The sequence below is a fragment of the Penicillium roqueforti genome (assembly GCF_015533775.1).
Source record: "Penicillium roqueforti strain LCP96 04111 chromosome Unknown scaffold_05, whole genome shotgun sequence".
Classification (NCBI taxonomy): Eukaryota; Fungi; Ascomycota; class Eurotiomycetes; order Eurotiales; family Aspergillaceae; genus Penicillium; species Penicillium roqueforti.
The window spans coordinates 737,364-753,516 of record NW_024067569.1 but is presented as its reverse complement, the minus strand read 5'-3'; the positions used below and the strand labels follow the sequence as shown (position 1 = coordinate 753,516).

Genomic DNA, 16,153 nt, shown 5'->3' with positions numbered 1-16,153 from the left:
GATTTATGAGCTCCTTTTGCCTGTCCATATCTAGGGATCTGCTCGGATGAGAGGTCCGCAGTTGCAGATTTAATTGAGGCCAAGCACACGTTCCCAATTGAGGATTCTCATGCGACATGCCTGTTTTCTACCCCGCGATGTGACAAACGACATGAATAACGCATAGACGATAGCTGCAGACAAGCATCTCTTTGCCGTTTTGGGATTGGAGATACCACGCTAACCCCAATCAGGATATCAGATCCGGCCTCCGCAAATATCTATCTAATCGATAGAGGTATAACTGCAGGGCTCGGGACATTTTCGAGATACCACCTGCTTGTTAAATAGCTCGCAAGCCCAGACCTGGAGGAGAATCAAGTGAGTTAATTGTGTTCAACTCTTCAGCACTGCTTGACTCGAATTGGCACTTTACCCTCATCACCTTGAAGTCATCTCCTTCCATATACCTCTAGCACAGCATGGTTCTCGACCGACTACACCAATTGACTCACCAGGTCAGCGCTACTGCACCGCCACCTCATCCACTTGATCCTCTGTCTACGGTGGAAATTGATGCGGCTGTCAACATTGTCCGCAAAGAACATGGCTCGCTCAACTTCAATGCGGTCACACTATACGAGCCCCGCAAGGCCCAGATGATGGCCTGGGTGGCTGATCCAGAAAATGCGCCTCGTCCTAGCCGAGCCGCTGATATTGTTGCCATTGCGCCTGGTGGTAAGATCTACGATGGTGTGGTTGACCTGGACCAGAAGAAGATCATCAAGTGGCAGCACACACCGAATGTTCAGCCTCTGATCACTATGGAGGATTTGCAGGAGGTTGAGCATGTTGTACGCAAGGATGCTAAGGTCATCGAGCAATGTGGTATCATTGGAATTCCCAAGGAGGATATGCATAAAGTATACTGTGACCGTAAGTGGACTTCCCTCGTTTGTCAAAGATTGATATTGACCAAATGGTATTATAGCATGGACAATTGGATATGATGAGCGCTTTGGAACTGGTGTCCGTCTTCAGCAAGCCCTGATGTACTATCGCCCTCACCCAGACGACTCCCAATATACCTATCCCTTGGACTTCTGTCCCATCTTCAACGCCGAGACCAAGCAGATCATCCACATTGATGTGCCGTCTGTGCGAAGACCGCTCAGCAAGGCGCCTCCAAACAACTACCACCCGGCCTCGATCGAAAAAGAAGGAGGATACCGAACCGATCTTAAGCCAATTCACATCACCCAGCCAGAGGGTGTGTCTTTCGAGGTCAAAGGACGCATAATCGAATGGCAGAACTGGAATATCCACGTCGGCTTCAACTACCGGGAAGGAATTGTCCTGAACAACATCACATTCAACGACAAGGGCAATGTGCGGCCTGTATTCTGGCGTCTTTCAATGGCCGAGATGGTCGTGCCATACGGCAACCCGGAGCATCCCCACCAACGCAAGCATGCATTTGACCTGGGCGAGTACGGCGGTGGATACATGACAAACAGCCTGACATTGGGATGCGACTGCAAGGGCGCAATCCACTACATGGACGCAGCATTCGTCAACCGGGCGGGCGCTAGCACAATCATCAAGAACGCCATCTGCATCCACGAAGAAGATGCCGGCATCCTATTCAAGCACACCGATTTCCGCGACGAGTCGATGGTCGTAACCCGCGGCCGCAAGCTCATCATCTCGCAGATCTTTACCGCAGCAAATTACGAGTACTGCGTGTACTGGATCTTCCACCAGGACGGCACAATCCAGCTCGAGATCAAGCTGACCGGCATCCTCAACACTTACGCCATGAACCCAGGCGAGGATACCAAGGGCTGGGGAACCGAGGTGTACCCCGGCGTCAACGCCCATAACCACCAGCACCTGTTCTGTCTCCGTGTAGACCCGAACATCGACGGGCCGAACAATACCGTCTTCCAGGTAGACGCAGTCCAAGGACCCGGTGAAGTCGGCAGTGCCGAGAACAAGTACGGCAACGCCTTCTACGCCAAAAAGACAAAGTTCTCCACACCCATCGAGGCTATGTCCGACTATAACGGGTCTACCAGCCGTTCTTGGGACATGGCCAATACCAACAAGCTCAACCCATACAGCAAGAAGCCCGTCAGCTACAAGCTAGTCAGCCGCGATGTTCCTCCCCTTCTCCCCAAGGCCGGCAGCCTGGTCTGGAAGCGAGCAGGCTTCGCACGCCATGCTGTCCATGTCACCAAATGTGAGTTTTGCAATTTCCCCCTTCTGATATCGTGTTCCTTTTCTGACTTCATTCTCTAGATGACGACGACCAAGTCCACCCAGCTGGCCGCCACGTCCCCCAGACCTCCGGTGAGCCTTCGGAGGGTCTGCCGGCGTGGATCGAAGCTGCTGGCCCCAGCTGCTCTATTGATAACACCGACGTCGTGCTCTGGCATACTTTCGGTCTGACGCACTTCCCTGCGCCGGAGGACTACCCGATTATGCCTGCAGAGCCGATGACACTTCTGCTGCGCCCGCGTCACTTCTTTGACCGCAATCCTGTTCTCGATGTGCCTCCTAGCTTTGCGCGCACACCCACGCAGGTGGCTGCTAATGCGAGCACATGTGCCTGCAAGAAGAATGATGGCTCCAGTGTTTTGGTTTGATTTGAGATTAGACGTTGATTTGGGTTATTGATTTTCTCAGCGTGCACTTCTTGTATATACACTTTTTGGCAAACGAAAATGATTACTGATTCTTGATCTACTTTCTGATTTGCGTGCTTTTATATAGCAGGTACTCCGTAGCTGTGGGCAATTAGGGCAACTAACTATAGATAGCCCACTGCGGCCACTTTATCTCATTGATATTTCAAACTCATTCAGACTGCACTCGTAACAAAAAAAAAAAAAACGGAGAAGGAAAGAAGTTGTAATGTCTTTTAATACGAGAACAGGGAAATCCAGAGATATGCATATCAGAGTATAAACCTCGCATGAACGCCTCGAAAGATCCCAACAACAAGGGAATCATGCTCAGAACCAAGTAAACCATAAAAGCCTCGACACAATGCCTAGCCAACACGCAGAAACAAAAAGGGCAGCTGTGCAAGAGAAAACAAATACACGGATAGAGCAATATTCTATGCGGACAATCCCCGCAACAAAGCCCTATCAACCTCCCCGAGCAAGGAAAACAACTCCTTCCCACCCTCCGAATCCTTCCCTTCGATATCAAGCGACTTATGCAAGAACCTGCGCGCCTCCTCATAGCGACTCATTTCCGCAAGACACTTAGCAATCCGCCACCAAGCCTTGACATTGCCAATAGGCTTCGAGTCAACACTAGCCTTGGCATCAACCAACGCGTCAGGCCAGGCCTGCATTGCCATATGGGCCTGTGCGCGGTTCGCATAAAGGCCGGACAACTCCTCGCGCGCAACGCCTATAGGCTCCCAGCCCGGCCGGCTCAGCGCCATGTCGATGGCGTACGAGTATAGCTTGATTGCTTCGTCGTAGTTGGATTTGCGGTGGGCGGCGTTGGCGCTGTCGCGGAGTTTGCTGATCTGCGCGCTGCGCTTGGGGTTTACAGGCAGGGGTGGGGGTGGGATGTTCGGGGGGTCGAGGCTGATTAGGGCGCGGTGTAGTTGGTTGAGTTCTTCCAGTTCGGCGTTGATTGCAGCTGTTTGGGAGGGTGTTTGTGCGGAGGATTGTGGAAGTGAGAGCGCTTTGGTGCTGGGGTCCATGTACAATGGGTATTGGTTGTAGATATCGATTTCACTGGCCATTTTGGGGCGGGGGAGACCGTAGGTCTCGGTTTTGGGGTTGTAAGGTCGGTGTTGCTTCTTGGAGTTGTTAGTATATGCGCTGCGGTGTGCCTGAGCGGGTGTTTGGGGTGTGGAATGGAAAGGTGTCATTGCGGAAAGGGTTAACTCATACAAGGTATAGTTCAGGATACGCTGTCTAGTTGTTCGACAAGCAAGGTTCACTATGAGGTCAATATTCGTGGTTGTACTTGTCAAGAGATGATGATGGCAAGAGGGCAAGCTGTCCATAAACCCGCTGATAGGAAAGGCGGTGGCAGAATAATTGTACCTTGTAGAGCAGGTAATAGAAAGGTGAATACTACTATGGCTTCATACTGACCAAAAAGGATCTTGTTTGAATATATTGACAAGATATCAGCCTTCGAGATATCATCTACGTACGTTGTTGTGTATCAAAGTATTTTCACCTACAAAACACAGAGACATGATTCACAAATGCAATACATGATACATCTATATATTGCTAGCTCCAATGAAACAAAAGCAGGACATACAATCGTAATCCCAGTGCCAAAAAAAGCTCGTGAGAAACACAGTAAAGACGGACATCAGCCCAAAGTAAACAGCGATGCGCCAACACCGCGCTCCATGGTCAATATTCAAGGCGCAAAAAAAACAAGACGACTCATCAATCATCCGGGTATTTCACTGAAATATGCCTCCATGTACACCGACAACACTCCTTACTCAACTCGCGTGCCGTCCGTACCCACTCACAGATGAGCCACCAAACCCAGTATGAGCGGTGTATTCAGACGGGGTGTATTCCGACGGATTGTAATGAGTAGACGGCTCGTACTGACTAGATGGCTCCACATAGTGCTGGCCATGCGCACCACCGTAACCAGTACTGTTATAATCATGGAGGACGCCTCCAGGGGCGGTAGCGGTGGGATCGTAGGAGCCTTGCATCGCGGTCCGGCCGTGTGCGTTGCCTAGGTCATCCACCTCACTCTGATGCAGGAGGGCATAGTCCTCGTCCTGGTCGCCGAGGGTCGATGGGCCCATGTTGCCGCCTCGGCCGGAGCGGATATCGTCCTCGTCCTCTTCGAAGTCCTGGGCTGGGTTCGATGAGAAGGCGGCTTTGCTCTGTGCGGCAAAGGTGGGATCGGAGACGGCGTCGGGGAGGGTGCCGGTGCGGCGGAAGTGCGTGACATTGCGGAAGGACATCCAGGAGGTGATGGCGAAGAGGACGCTTTTTGTATGTTAGTTTCACCAAGGAATCGTTGGATCGGCGGAAGGAATGCACGTACAAGATGAAAACACCGATAATTGTAGTTGCCTCGCTCAGCTTGCACTTGGCAGCGCTGCCGTATCCCCAGTTATCGCATCCCGTCTTGGTGGTGTTGGTGGTGGTAGTGGTGGTCGTATCATCGGCTCTCTTAGTAGTAGTCTTCTCGTCGTCGTCGGTGGTCGAGCCCTTGGACTTTCCTTGGGCGACATAGGAAGCGAGACAGATCCACGCACTGAGCCAGAGAATCGAATAAAGGATGTCAACACAGGCGAAGGCATAGACGTTACCGAAGCGTCGAGCTCGTGGCCACATGGGCACTGCTACTAGATAGACCAGGCCAGGAATACTCAACCAGCACTGCCATGCGGTCGTATGTCAGAATGCAACTTTTTTTTGTATCAAAACGCAAAACTCACCAAACCCCAGTACCAGCCTGTGCGCCCATCTATGCCATCTCCTTTGGTCCAGATAGCGATGGTCAAGGCCCATGCGAGGAAGATAATAAATCCTTGTATGAAATGTATTATATTCTTCGTCCGCCCGAGGCTGCCGCCTGACGACCGCACTTGAAACATGTCTTGTGTAGGAGCGCTGCAAGGGTGTTGCGCTTTTTGTATTCGGAGGGAAGGGAGTGGTTGGTGTCGTCTATCGTGAAGTCATACGGGTCAAAAAAGATGAGAGATGAGACAAGGCTGAAGAATGAGACCCGATGGGGTCTTGGCCTGGCTGAAGCTCCGTGGAGTTTTGTTTTGTTTTTGTTTTGTTTTCCAGTCGCAACGTCGCAACTGTGCGATTATTTAGATCACAACGATGGATATATGTAAATTAAGGACTTTAGATATTCAATCCGATTGATTTGTCTCTCTGCCTCATCCTCTTATTTCTACAGGGCGTACGTAAGTCCTCCACGTCCGCTGCCCAGGCGACAGCCCGTTACTATTTTGGGAACTTCGCCACACTCTCTTTTGGCTTATGCGTATCATTTTACATCATAGTCTCGTTTCTCGTATACTCATGTTAACATACATAATAAAGGAAAATCAAGCCAAATCAAGCCAAATCAGTCAATCCCGCCTCTCGTGTTCGTTTTATCAACACCCAGATCTCCCGTAATGGTTGATAGACATGTACATGCCACCACCAGGGAACCGGATCAAGAATAGAGAACAGCGGATCCTTCCAGAACAGCAGCTGCACTATTTCTACCTCTGCAACTTCTAGAGCTGTGAGTGCCATGCGAAAGACCGGAAACTTCATGAAAGTAGCAGGAATAATGGCGGCACGGGCAAATGCTGGCGCTGAATCGGTTGATGACAGTGTGGCTGTGACATTGGAAGTATCGACTCGATTGGATGGGAGCACAGATAGATAGCCTGAAACGGGGCAAGGTACATTGTATAGCGGATGATCCACAGGTCTTGCGCCGAGTGTACAGCCGGCGATGTAGATAGCGTGTCGGACAGAATGCGCCTCAAACTCTTCATCGACCATGAGTCTGACGCAGAGATGACCCGTCAAACGAACATCACCTTTGGTTACCAATTTCTGCATGAGGCTATGGATCGAAGCTGCCAGAGCCTTATCCAAACGCGATGTACCCCACGTAAACGGACCAGAATCCGAAAACCGAACTCTAATGGCTTGAACGTGGCCACGCACAATCAGTAGGTCTGCGAATAGCTCTCCAAGACGAGATTGTTGCTGCAGAATCCAAGGCTGGTCCTTGGAGATCTGGATCTCGCTGATCGCCGAGTATGTTTTGCTCAGCGTAGTGCTCGGCAACAGTATAGCCTTCTCACTCGCAGATGGGCTTGCTCGTGAGATATGATAGGCCTTTGAAGGCGACCGGTGCAAAATCTTGTGCACAGAGTCGCGCGATTGAACCCTGTGATGCTCAAGCACCGGAAGGCCTTTCTCGATCAGATACTGCCTGAAAGAATCAGGATGGCCGAAGCGAATTGCGCAGGTGACATCGAAGGTGATGCACGTGCAGCTAGTGTAACCCTCAATGAGCTGTCGGACCATCGCATCTTCCACGGGGGATGCCTTGGGCGAACACGGAATCCATATGTCGACATTTTCGCGGTGGATAATGTCAGCGACCCGGGACATGTAATGGTCCTTGGGAATCCGGTAAAATGCCACCAGAGCCTTGGACATGCTCCCACCGGAGCGTACGGGCAGGTCCAGGTCTGTAATATCGGCTCCAACCACGCGATGGCCTTCTAGAGCCCAAGACCTTGCCAGAGTCAGACCGTGGGCTGTCCCTATGCCCGTGATAAGGACTGTTTTCGGGGAAAAGTTCTTTGAACGTCGAGTGGCTGGTCGGAGATAGGCTATCAATACCGCGGCCGCGAGAATGATGTTATCGACAAACAACAGCGATAATGAAAGGCATACTCGAAGGATATGCCAGAATACTCGTGACATAGTACCCGATAAGGCTAAAGCTTTGGCAGATTTAATCGACATGCTGAGTCTGAGTACAATAATATCGAGGATTATGGACCTCGAATGAGCAGCCTCGAGTACTTATAGTAGGGCATTATCGCTGGCAAGGCGTCGTCGCTGGCAAATTGTGGAACTGTCAGTTGGAGGGGTTGGCACCACTGAAGGCCCGTGAAGGGGGGGGGGGGTGGGGCTGCAGATCTAGTGCCGTGTGACGATGCATTTTTCGCGTTCAACATTCCAGCACTTAAATAGTTCAAGACCCGTAGGAAATCCGTAGAAGATCAAGACCTCTGTACAAATTGACCAAGAGCAACCTACAGGTACATATATGCATGTAGGTAACGTGCGTCTCGGGTCTAACCGCAGGATGTCCGGCGATCACATGCGATCAACGTGGGATCAGGTTTCCGATCATTTCCCAGTTGTCTCGGCGCTGATTCCCTGAAGGGATATCTCCGAGGCGCAGGAGCTTGGCCTGAAAGGGTAACGCCATCGACTGGTGAATGGTGAATTGGGCGTGGTCCGACTCGGATTTACTGTCTCTCCCCGAAGTATTCCAGTTATCCCCGAGGCCGTTTATAAGGTCGCATATCCGCATGGAATGGATTGTTTATCAGATTCCGTCTAGTTTACTGCACGTCATGTCTCAACCAGGTCCCGCGGTAGGAATTGCTTTTTGATTAGATTGAGAAATGAACGCTAACTCATACTCTAGAGCGACGCCGGCAAGGAGCTGAAGCTCCTGCATTACATCTATGAACAGCCAAATCTGGATGAAATCCGCGGCCATCCCCAAAAGGTCCTCGATCTGATTCACGAGTTTGAGAAAAACTACCATTTTATGAACGTCGGCGCCGAGAAGGGCAAAGTCGTCACCAAACTCATCGATGAACTCAAGCCAAAGACCATGATCGAGCTCGGCTGCTACGTGGGGTACTCTGCGATTCTATTCGGCGACGCAGTTCGTCGAAACGGTGGCGAACGCTATCTGAGTCTAGAACTGAACCCAGAGTTCGCCGCAATCGCCAATATGCTCATCGAGCTGGCTGGACTGCGTGACTTTGTGCGTATCATCGTCGGGCGAAGCGACAAGTCGCTGCACAAACTACTCACCTCGGGCGAGGTGAAGAAAGTGGAGCTTCTCTTCATCGATCATTACAAACCGGCGTACACCACAGACCTCAAGCTGTGTGAGCATCTCGGGGCTATTGTGCCGGGTTCGGTGCTCGCTGCTGACAATGTCATCTACCCGGGCAACCCACCATATCTGGAATACGTCCGTAGCACGGTCGAACAGAAGCGCGAAGCGGCGAAGGCCGGGCCTGCGCAGGCGTATAATACTACCGGGATGGCCGAACGCACGGTAGAGTCCTTTGTGGGTAAAGATGACGTGCCGACTTTCCAGTTTGTCGGGAACCCCAACTTAATATATGAGAGCCAGCTATGTCAACCCGAGGGATTGCGGGTATGTTTGCATGAATCCCCGAGAAATTTCCGTCGCTAACTGCAAGGGTAACAGGATGCTGTCGAGGTTACGAGGTGCGTGGGGGTGCAAGAGGCTTAGATGGCGCATAGCCAATGACGCAAGTGGGATGATAGAGGGGCAGAAGCCAAGATGTCAAGAATAGAAGAAGAATACGGAGTACCCGTGGACTCCATATGATTATCAAACAGGCGCAGAGTGCTCCGAGTAGAAAGTTGTATGTACAGTCGACCATTACCCACTTCATCGGAACCGGTACCCCATCGGAACCGGTGAACCCCACCCGTTGCCGCCAGGACCTTCCTATGTCTCCGCTGAATGAATTCCGGGGGCCCTATAAAAGGGTCTCGATACCCACTGATTACCCCTCAATTGAATCACAATCGATATCTCATCATGGCTAAGACTTACAACGTCGGTATTGTCGGCTACGGCTTCAGCGCGAAGATCTTCCACATTCCCTTCGTGACGGAGGTTCCCGAGCTCAAGCTCTACGCAGTTGTCCAGCGCACACCGAAGCAGGATGACGATGCCGAGAAGGACCACCCCGGTGTGAAGTCGTACCGTAGCGCTGAGGAGATGGTCCAGGACCCCGCAGTCGACGTGGTGATCATCACTACTGCCCCCGACTCTCACTTCGCACTGTCCAAGCTGGCACTGGAGGCTGGCAAGCACGGTAGATGCCCAGAAATCCCGGATATCAGTTGGTATATATACTAACGTGGAATAATCAGTTGTCTGCGAGAAGCCCTTCACCCCCACTTCCAAGGAAGCGGATGAACTCGTCGCCCTTGCAAAGAAGAACAACAAACAGCTTGCCGTATACCAGAGTATGTCTCGTCACCTAGCTTATCCAAACCTCTACTAATACCTGCCTAGATCGCCGCTTCGATGCCGACTACGTGACCCTCTCCAAGCTCGTCAAGAACGGCTCATTCGGCCGCATCTCCGAGTTTGAAACCCACTTCGACCGTCACCGTCCAGAGGAGCCGGCCAACTCTACCTCATGGAAGAACAAGGTCATCCCTGGTGGCTCAGCGATCTATGACCTTGGAACCCACCTCCTTGATCAGGTCGTGCATCTGCTCGGACTGCCCGCACGAGTAACCGCTTTCATTGGCTCCGCCCGGGAGCACAACACGACTTCATACGAGGACTCCTTCACCGTTCTGCTGCACTATGCCAACGGCAGTATGGTTACCGCCAAGGCGACTGTGGTCAGCCCCGAGGAAGAGCAGCTGCGCTTCTGGGTGCGCGGTACCGAGGGTAGCTTCAAGAAGGTGAGAGCAATCTACTCACGTAGATCACTGCGATGTAAAGAAATGTGAATGCTGACCTAATTGATAGTACCACCTCGATATCCAAGAAGATCAGCTCAAGGCCGGCATCAAGCCCCAGGATAAGGGATACGGTCGTGAGCCCAGTGAGCGTTACGGTACTCTGACAACCATCAAGGACGGCAACCCCGTCAAGGAGGTGGTTCCCACCGTCGAGCCCCCCACTTACACCGAGTACTACCGCAAGCTTGTTCGCGGTCTTGGTGGCGAGGGTGACCTTCCTGCTAGCGGCGCGGAGGCTGCTCAGGTCATTCGTTTGATCGAGTTGGCTCGTGAGAGTTCCAGCGTTGGACGTACTTTGGACGTCTAAGCTGTTTATGCAAATAATGATTATGATATACTCGATAAAGGCAACCTTGAATATACAGTGAATCTTGGATATAGTTCTTTGACTCCAATACACATCATGAATACCCTTGCAGTCGGAAACCAAATAATTAGCGTTACGCAAAGCATCTCGACAGCCAAAACTATTGATGTCTAATAATTCGTCTTCGTTTAGATATACATGTTCATGTTCATATTGCTGCCTAACAAGGGCCTGGATGCGCACCGTCACATGGTCTGCACGAGGGGTCTGAGCAGATTTTCTCTTCGAACGGGAAGCTTTCCAACTTGTCCCTGAAGGATTGAATCTTGGGCTAAGAGATATTGTGATGGACGTCAAATCACTACCAGAGTTTCGATTCTTCCCATATCCCAAACATCCATCCGAGTCTCAAGAATTACTACCAGATGATCCAATTACCCTCAACACTTCGTCCTCATGGACTTACTGCGGACCCCTCTTGACCCTTGAGTCATATAGCCTGCCATCATCCTTTACCACCTGGGCAGATGCCACAATCAACGGCTCAATATTGCCCTCCTTATTCTCCTTCCTGGCATATGTCCACGAATTCCTGGCCAAAAACAACCAATCCCACTACTGGCTCACCATCAGAGCAAGCAAAAGCTCGGACGAGTTCGATACCCCACGCTGGCACACAGACGATTTATTCTTCTCCCCCCTCCAACCAAGAAACCATTCAAGACGTGAATCGCTCTTCTCGCCAATCGCTAATCTACTCAAATCGCCTTGGACAGGCTCAACAAAGAACCAAAAGCCCCAACCCCGAATCTTACCCTCCAAAACACCAACCAAGCATCACGATCACCCACGTCCCACATCTCCAACCGCCCAAATCCCCTCTACAAGCCCCGCCCCAACAAACTGGAAACTCACAACCACCCTCCTAGGCCCCGGAACCATGTTCATCCCACCGGCGACGAACCGCCTAGCCCGCACCACACAACAAGCCGCCAAAACAGCCGCCCGCGCCGCAGACCCAGGCCACGTATGTGTCTCCGTGCGCTGCGTCGGGTGCGCCATGGCGGCCGAGTCGGTGCGGGCACGGCTGGTCGTTGAGCTGGGTGGGCACGGGGTTGTGCAGGCGTCGGCGGGGGAGTGTGTTTTCTTCCGGGTTGGCGAGGACGATGGCGCGGTGCATTCTGAGCCTCGGTCGCATGGTGATCGGGTTTTTGTTAATGTTGTCCCTGGTCATGAGGCGGATCTTAGGGCGCTGATGGTGAAGTGGGGGATGGAGTATCCGCGGGCTTGGTGTGTGGGGTTGCCATTGGTGATTGGGGAGGGAGAGGAGTGTTTGAGGGATGTTGGGGGTGAGATTTGATTGTTTTGTTTATGATACCCTGGAAGACATATCTCTATTATTTAGTATAGACGGGTGCTCTGGGCGTATATCGCAATAGCTGGGAGGTATGGGTTTTAAGGTAGTCAATTGCATTCTGTTACCCTAGTGATGGTCATTTCAGTTGCGTTGACTGAAGAATAGCCTTAAGTCTTGCACGAAGATCCGGCTAATGACGATATGCCAAGCCGCTAGTCCCAAATAGTAGTTTATGTTACCAAATGCAAATCCACTGAGTGGACGAGAAATTAGACCTGGCATCGACCTTGGGAGACTCGATATCCGCGGAGAAAGAGAGAAAGGTTGCGTTTTAGACCGCAGAAGGAATTTCTCACTAAGGGATAGCGGTATGCGGCGGATAGGGGTTATTCCTTTCTATTCCCGACAGGGGTGAATCCAACATCGAGATGCGTTACATGGGATTTGGTGAAACCCACCAGAGCCTACAATATAGAGCATATTGTGCCCATCGCATAAGTCCAGCATGGCGACATCCCTGCGTGAACCGATGACGCTATCCCGTCCGACGACCTGGAATTTCGATATCGATCGATATCTGAATCCCTTTGTACCGGCGCCACGATGGCATCTCGTGCCAAGGCCTGTTGCATATATGCTGGGATATCGGGATAGACCATCCAAGCCACTGGGCAATATCGTGGTCGCCTTTTGGGCGTCGATTGGAGCGTTTTGCGGGGTGGCCTTGGTGGCATCTGTTTCGAAACGGGTTCCTTCTTTTAAAGCGCACGATGCGACAACGATCCTTGGCAGTTTTGTGAGTCATGGTCTAATGCGAGAGTAGTGGAACAAGAACAACCAGGGCTGACTTGATGTCTCTTTGATGATGATAGGGTGCAGCGGCAGTTATTGAATTCGGTACGATCAACTCGCCCTTGGCGCAACCACGCAATGCAATCCTGAGCCAGATCATCGCTTGTTTCTTCGGCGTCGGAATATCAAAGTTGTTCGCCTTGGACCCGCGTGCTGAAGCGTATACCGAGCTCGGGGGCGCTCTTGCTTGCGCTCTTACCACGGCTTCCATGCTCCTTACCAATACTATGCACCCGCCGGCGGGTGCGACTGCTCTTCTGGCAGTGACGCAGTCTCAGACTATTGCTCTGGGCTGGTTTCTGTTTCCGGTTGTGTTGCTTGGAGTCGCGCTTATGCAGGCTGCGGCCGTGGTCATTAATAATGTGCAGCGTCAATATCCGCTGTACTGGTGGACGTCATATCCTCTGTCGCCTCGGGGAGATGTGGAAAAGGCTAGTCGAAAGGAAAGACTAGAGACACCTAGTGAAGATAGTCTGACGGGTATCCCTCGGCGGCTGGTAGTAGAACAGAGTGAAGTTTCGGTGCCTGATGGGATATTGCTCTCTGCCGAGGAGGAAGATGTGTTGGAGAGGATCCGTAGGAGACTTTGAGGGGACCATACATATCAAACCTCAGCTGCATGTAATCTCTCCAAATATAAGCCCTCTCCAGGGCCCTGTTTCACACAAATCAAAAGTGGCAAATTGACACCTCAGGCACCAACCGCGGTGACGTCTCTCCCAATCAGAACTGACTTATCCCAGCGGCCCACCAATGGATTTTTTTTTGTTCAAACGTCCGTGAAATCCTTGAACTTGCCAACTCACTCCTCTCGGCCAAATAATTAAACTTATAAAGTGAGAACAGGTCAGTTCGACTCTCAATTTCTTATTTTCTCCCGTTTCTCGACTGACAATCGATAGGATTCTATCGATAAGGGCAAACCACCAACTCCACTGCTCGACGCCCCTCCATTTCTGTCCGCCCCGCCAGACGATCCACTCAGCCTTTTTGCATTTCTCTTCAATCTCTTTCTGCATTGTCATCCTTTCTCCTTTCCCTCCCTTTACCTCTCCGTCGTCCCTTATTTCATTTTTAAAACCCATTTTTTTATACCGTCACACCCGCAACCATGGTTTCCGCCTCGAAGGCTGCCCGCATGGCCAAGCGTGCCGACGAGAAGAAGCCCAAGAAGGTCACCAAGGTCGAGCTCGATGCCCACGGAAACCCAATCGTCGAGGATGCGCCTGCCACTAAGGATCAGTCCGCCGTTGATAAGCTCACAGCTCAGATGGATAAGCACGGTTTGTCCGATCGTGTCACCACCGGTGTGCTGTCATCTCTGCCCGCCTCTCGCGACGTTAAGATCACCTCTTGCTCCCTTGTGTTCCACGGAAAGGTCCTGGTCACCGATTCCACCCTCGAATTGACCTTCGGCCGTCGCTACGGTCTCCTCGGTGAGAACGGTTGCGGAAAGTCCACTATCCTCAAGTCTATTGCTGCCCGCGAGTTCCCCGTTCCTGAGCACATCGATATCTACCTTCTGAACGAGGGTGCACCCCCCACCGACTTCGGTGCCCTTGACTGGGTTGTCCGCGAGGCCGAACGCCAGTTGGAGGATATGGAGAAGAAGGCCGAGGAGGTTCTTGAGGAATCTGGCCCCGATAACCCTATCCTCGAAGACCTATACGACGTATGTATTTTCAAGTTTTACTCTCCTTGGATCCAGAACAGAAACTAACTCTCATATAGCGCATGGACAAGATGGATCCTTCCACTTTCCACGTTCGTGCCTCTCTCATTTTGACCGGTCTCGGCTTCAACAAGTTTACCATCAACAAGAAGACCAAGGACATGTCCGGTGGTTGGCGTATGCGTGTGGCCCTCGCCAAGGCCCTGTTCGTCAAGCCCTCTTTGCTATTGCTTGATGACCCCACTGCCCATTTGGATTTGGAAGCTTGCGTGTGGTTGGAAGAGTACTTGAAGAAGTGGGATCGCACTTTGATCCTTGTCTCTCACTCCATGGATTTCCTGAACGGTGTCTGCACCACCATGCTCGACATGCGTGGCCAGAAGCTCCTCTACTACGGTGGTAACTACGATTCGTACCACAAGACCCGTAGCGAGCAGGAGACCAACCAGGCCAAGGCCTACACCAAGCAGCAGGAAGAAATCCAGCACATCAAGAAGTTCATTGCTTCCGCTGGTACCTACGCCAACTTGGTGCGTCAAGCCAAGTCTCGCCAGAAGATTCTCGACAAGATGGAGGCCGATGGATTCATCCAGCCCGTCGTCGCCGACCGTGTCTTCACCTTCCGCTTCGCCGATGTTGAGAAGCTTCCTCCCCCAGTTCTCTCTTTCGACGATGTCAGCTTCTCTTACTCCGGTAAGTGGGAGGACACTCTGTACGAGCACCTCGACCTCGGTGTGGACATGGACTCCCGTACCGCCCTGGTCGGCCCCAACGGTGTCGGCAAGTCTACCCTGCTACGTCTCATGACCGGCAAGCTCAGCCCCATCGGTGGCCGTGTCTCCCGTCACACTCACTTGAAGCTCGGTGTCTACAGCCAGCACTCCTCCGAGCAGCTTGATCTTACCAAGTCCTCCCTGGAGTTCGTCCGTGACCGCTTCCCCGAGAAATCCCAGGACTACCAGTACTGGCGCCAGCAGCTCGGCCGTTACGGTCTGAGCGGTGAGGGCCAGACTGCCCTCATGGGTACCCTATCTGAGGGTCAGAAGTCTCGTATTGTCTTCGCTCTCCTCGCCATCGAGTCCCCCAACATGATTCTGCTGGACGAGCCTACCAACGGTCTTGATATTCCCACCATTGACTCATTGGCCGATGCCATCAATGCCTACAGCGGTGGTGTCGTTGTCGTCTCCCACGATTTCCGTCTCCTCGATAAGATTGCTAAGGACATCATGGTCTGTGAGGACAAGACTATCCGCCGCTGGGACGGCTCCATCGGTGACTACAAGAACCACCTCCGTAACAAGATGTTGTCTGCCGGTGCCGTTTAAGGGCTTTATTGATTCTCTTTGCTTGTTCAACTTTTTTCAACTTCTTTTTTTCCCCTATTGATGACGACGAAATGCTAGACGAGAACTGAAGGAATACAAATGCCCACATCGTGGCACTAAAAGTTTGGATCCCGCAAACAGGGACACTCCAACAAAAAGTTCCTTGGATTGGGATGGTTTTCATTTAATTTCTTTTTGTCCGTTAGATCGTTTGTCCTTCCCCCCTTTTCCGAATAGATTTTGGGTTATGGAGGATTGGACTTTTGCGTTTATTGCTATCATGAACTCATTACCCCTGATTCGATCCGTCTGTTTCTTTGTCTTATGCGTCCTTGATAGAGT

General features: G+C 51.7%; 9 protein-coding genes across 9 annotated transcripts; 6 read left to right on the top strand and 3 right to left on the bottom strand.

Moving 5' to 3' along the window:
• Nucleotides 1-461: 461 nt before the first annotated feature.
• Nucleotides 462-2,627, top strand: LCP9604111_3464 (peroxisomal copper amine oxidase; the record flags this gene model as incomplete). The annotated part of the gene is made up of 3 exons (XM_039071055.1): nucleotides 462-915; nucleotides 971-2,221; nucleotides 2,281-2,627. 3 exons carry the CDS (start codon nucleotides 462-464, stop codon nucleotides 2,625-2,627), a joined length of 2,052 nt encoding a protein of 683 aa, XP_038930731.1.
• A 476-nt stretch (nucleotides 2,628-3,103) lies between these two features.
• Nucleotides 3,104-4,015, bottom strand: LCP9604111_3463 (uncharacterized protein; the record flags this gene model as incomplete). The annotated part of the gene is made up of 3 exons (XM_039071054.1): nucleotides 3,104-3,805; nucleotides 3,900-3,919; nucleotides 3,976-4,015. 3 exons carry the CDS (start codon nucleotides 4,013-4,015, stop codon nucleotides 3,104-3,106), a joined length of 762 nt encoding a protein of 253 aa, XP_038930730.1.
• A 459-nt stretch (nucleotides 4,016-4,474) lies between these two features.
• On the bottom strand, nucleotides 4,475-5,596 carry LCP9604111_3462 (uncharacterized protein; the record flags this gene model as incomplete). The annotated part of the gene is made up of 3 exons (XM_039071053.1): nucleotides 4,475-4,982; nucleotides 5,041-5,378; nucleotides 5,438-5,596. 3 exons carry the CDS (start codon nucleotides 5,594-5,596, stop codon nucleotides 4,475-4,477), a joined length of 1,005 nt encoding a protein of 334 aa, XP_038930729.1.
• A 475-nt stretch (nucleotides 5,597-6,071) lies between these two features.
• On the bottom strand, nucleotides 6,072-7,493 carry LCP9604111_3461 (uncharacterized protein; the record flags this gene model as incomplete). Its single annotated transcript, XM_039071052.1, has 1 exon — nucleotides 6,072-7,493. The coding sequence occupies one exon, from the start codon at nucleotides 7,491-7,493 to the stop codon at nucleotides 6,072-6,074; it is 1,422 nt and encodes a 473-aa protein (XP_038930728.1).
• Nucleotides 7,494-8,113: 620 nt separating this feature from the next.
• LCP9604111_3460 (O-methyltransferase) lies at nucleotides 8,114-9,036 on the top strand (the record flags this gene model as incomplete). The annotated part of the gene is made up of 3 exons (XM_039071051.1): nucleotides 8,114-8,134; nucleotides 8,188-8,937; nucleotides 8,992-9,036. 3 exons carry the CDS (start codon nucleotides 8,114-8,116, stop codon nucleotides 9,034-9,036), a joined length of 816 nt encoding a protein of 271 aa, XP_038930727.1.
• A 315-nt stretch (nucleotides 9,037-9,351) lies between these two features.
• LCP9604111_3459 (putative NAD binding Rossmann fold oxidoreductase) lies at nucleotides 9,352-10,602 on the top strand (the record flags this gene model as incomplete). Its single annotated transcript, XM_039071049.1, has 4 exons — nucleotides 9,352-9,631; nucleotides 9,690-9,785; nucleotides 9,835-10,235; nucleotides 10,303-10,602. The coding sequence occupies 4 exons, from the start codon at nucleotides 9,352-9,354 to the stop codon at nucleotides 10,600-10,602; spliced, it is 1,077 nt and encodes a 358-aa protein (XP_038930726.1).
• A 346-nt stretch (nucleotides 10,603-10,948) lies between these two features.
• On the top strand, nucleotides 10,949-11,962 carry LCP9604111_3458 (uncharacterized protein; the record flags this gene model as incomplete). Its single annotated transcript, XM_039071048.1, has 1 exon — nucleotides 10,949-11,962. The coding sequence occupies one exon, from the start codon at nucleotides 10,949-10,951 to the stop codon at nucleotides 11,960-11,962; it is 1,014 nt and encodes a 337-aa protein (XP_038930725.1).
• A 502-nt stretch (nucleotides 11,963-12,464) lies between these two features.
• Nucleotides 12,465-13,727, top strand: LCP9604111_3457 (HPP family protein; the record flags this gene model as incomplete). The annotated part of the gene is made up of 4 exons (XM_039071047.1): nucleotides 12,465-12,755; nucleotides 12,832-13,387; nucleotides 13,649-13,657; nucleotides 13,714-13,727. The coding sequence occupies 4 exons, from the start codon at nucleotides 12,465-12,467 to the stop codon at nucleotides 13,725-13,727; spliced, it is 870 nt and encodes a 289-aa protein (XP_038930724.1).
• A 195-nt stretch (nucleotides 13,728-13,922) lies between these two features.
• LCP9604111_3456 (ATP-binding cassette family ATPase ARB1) lies at nucleotides 13,923-15,811 on the top strand (the record flags this gene model as incomplete). Its single annotated transcript, XM_039071046.1, has 2 exons — nucleotides 13,923-14,483; nucleotides 14,543-15,811. The coding sequence occupies 2 exons, from the start codon at nucleotides 13,923-13,925 to the stop codon at nucleotides 15,809-15,811; spliced, it is 1,830 nt and encodes a 609-aa protein (XP_038930723.1).
• Between the last annotated feature and the right edge of the window lie 342 nt (nucleotides 15,812-16,153).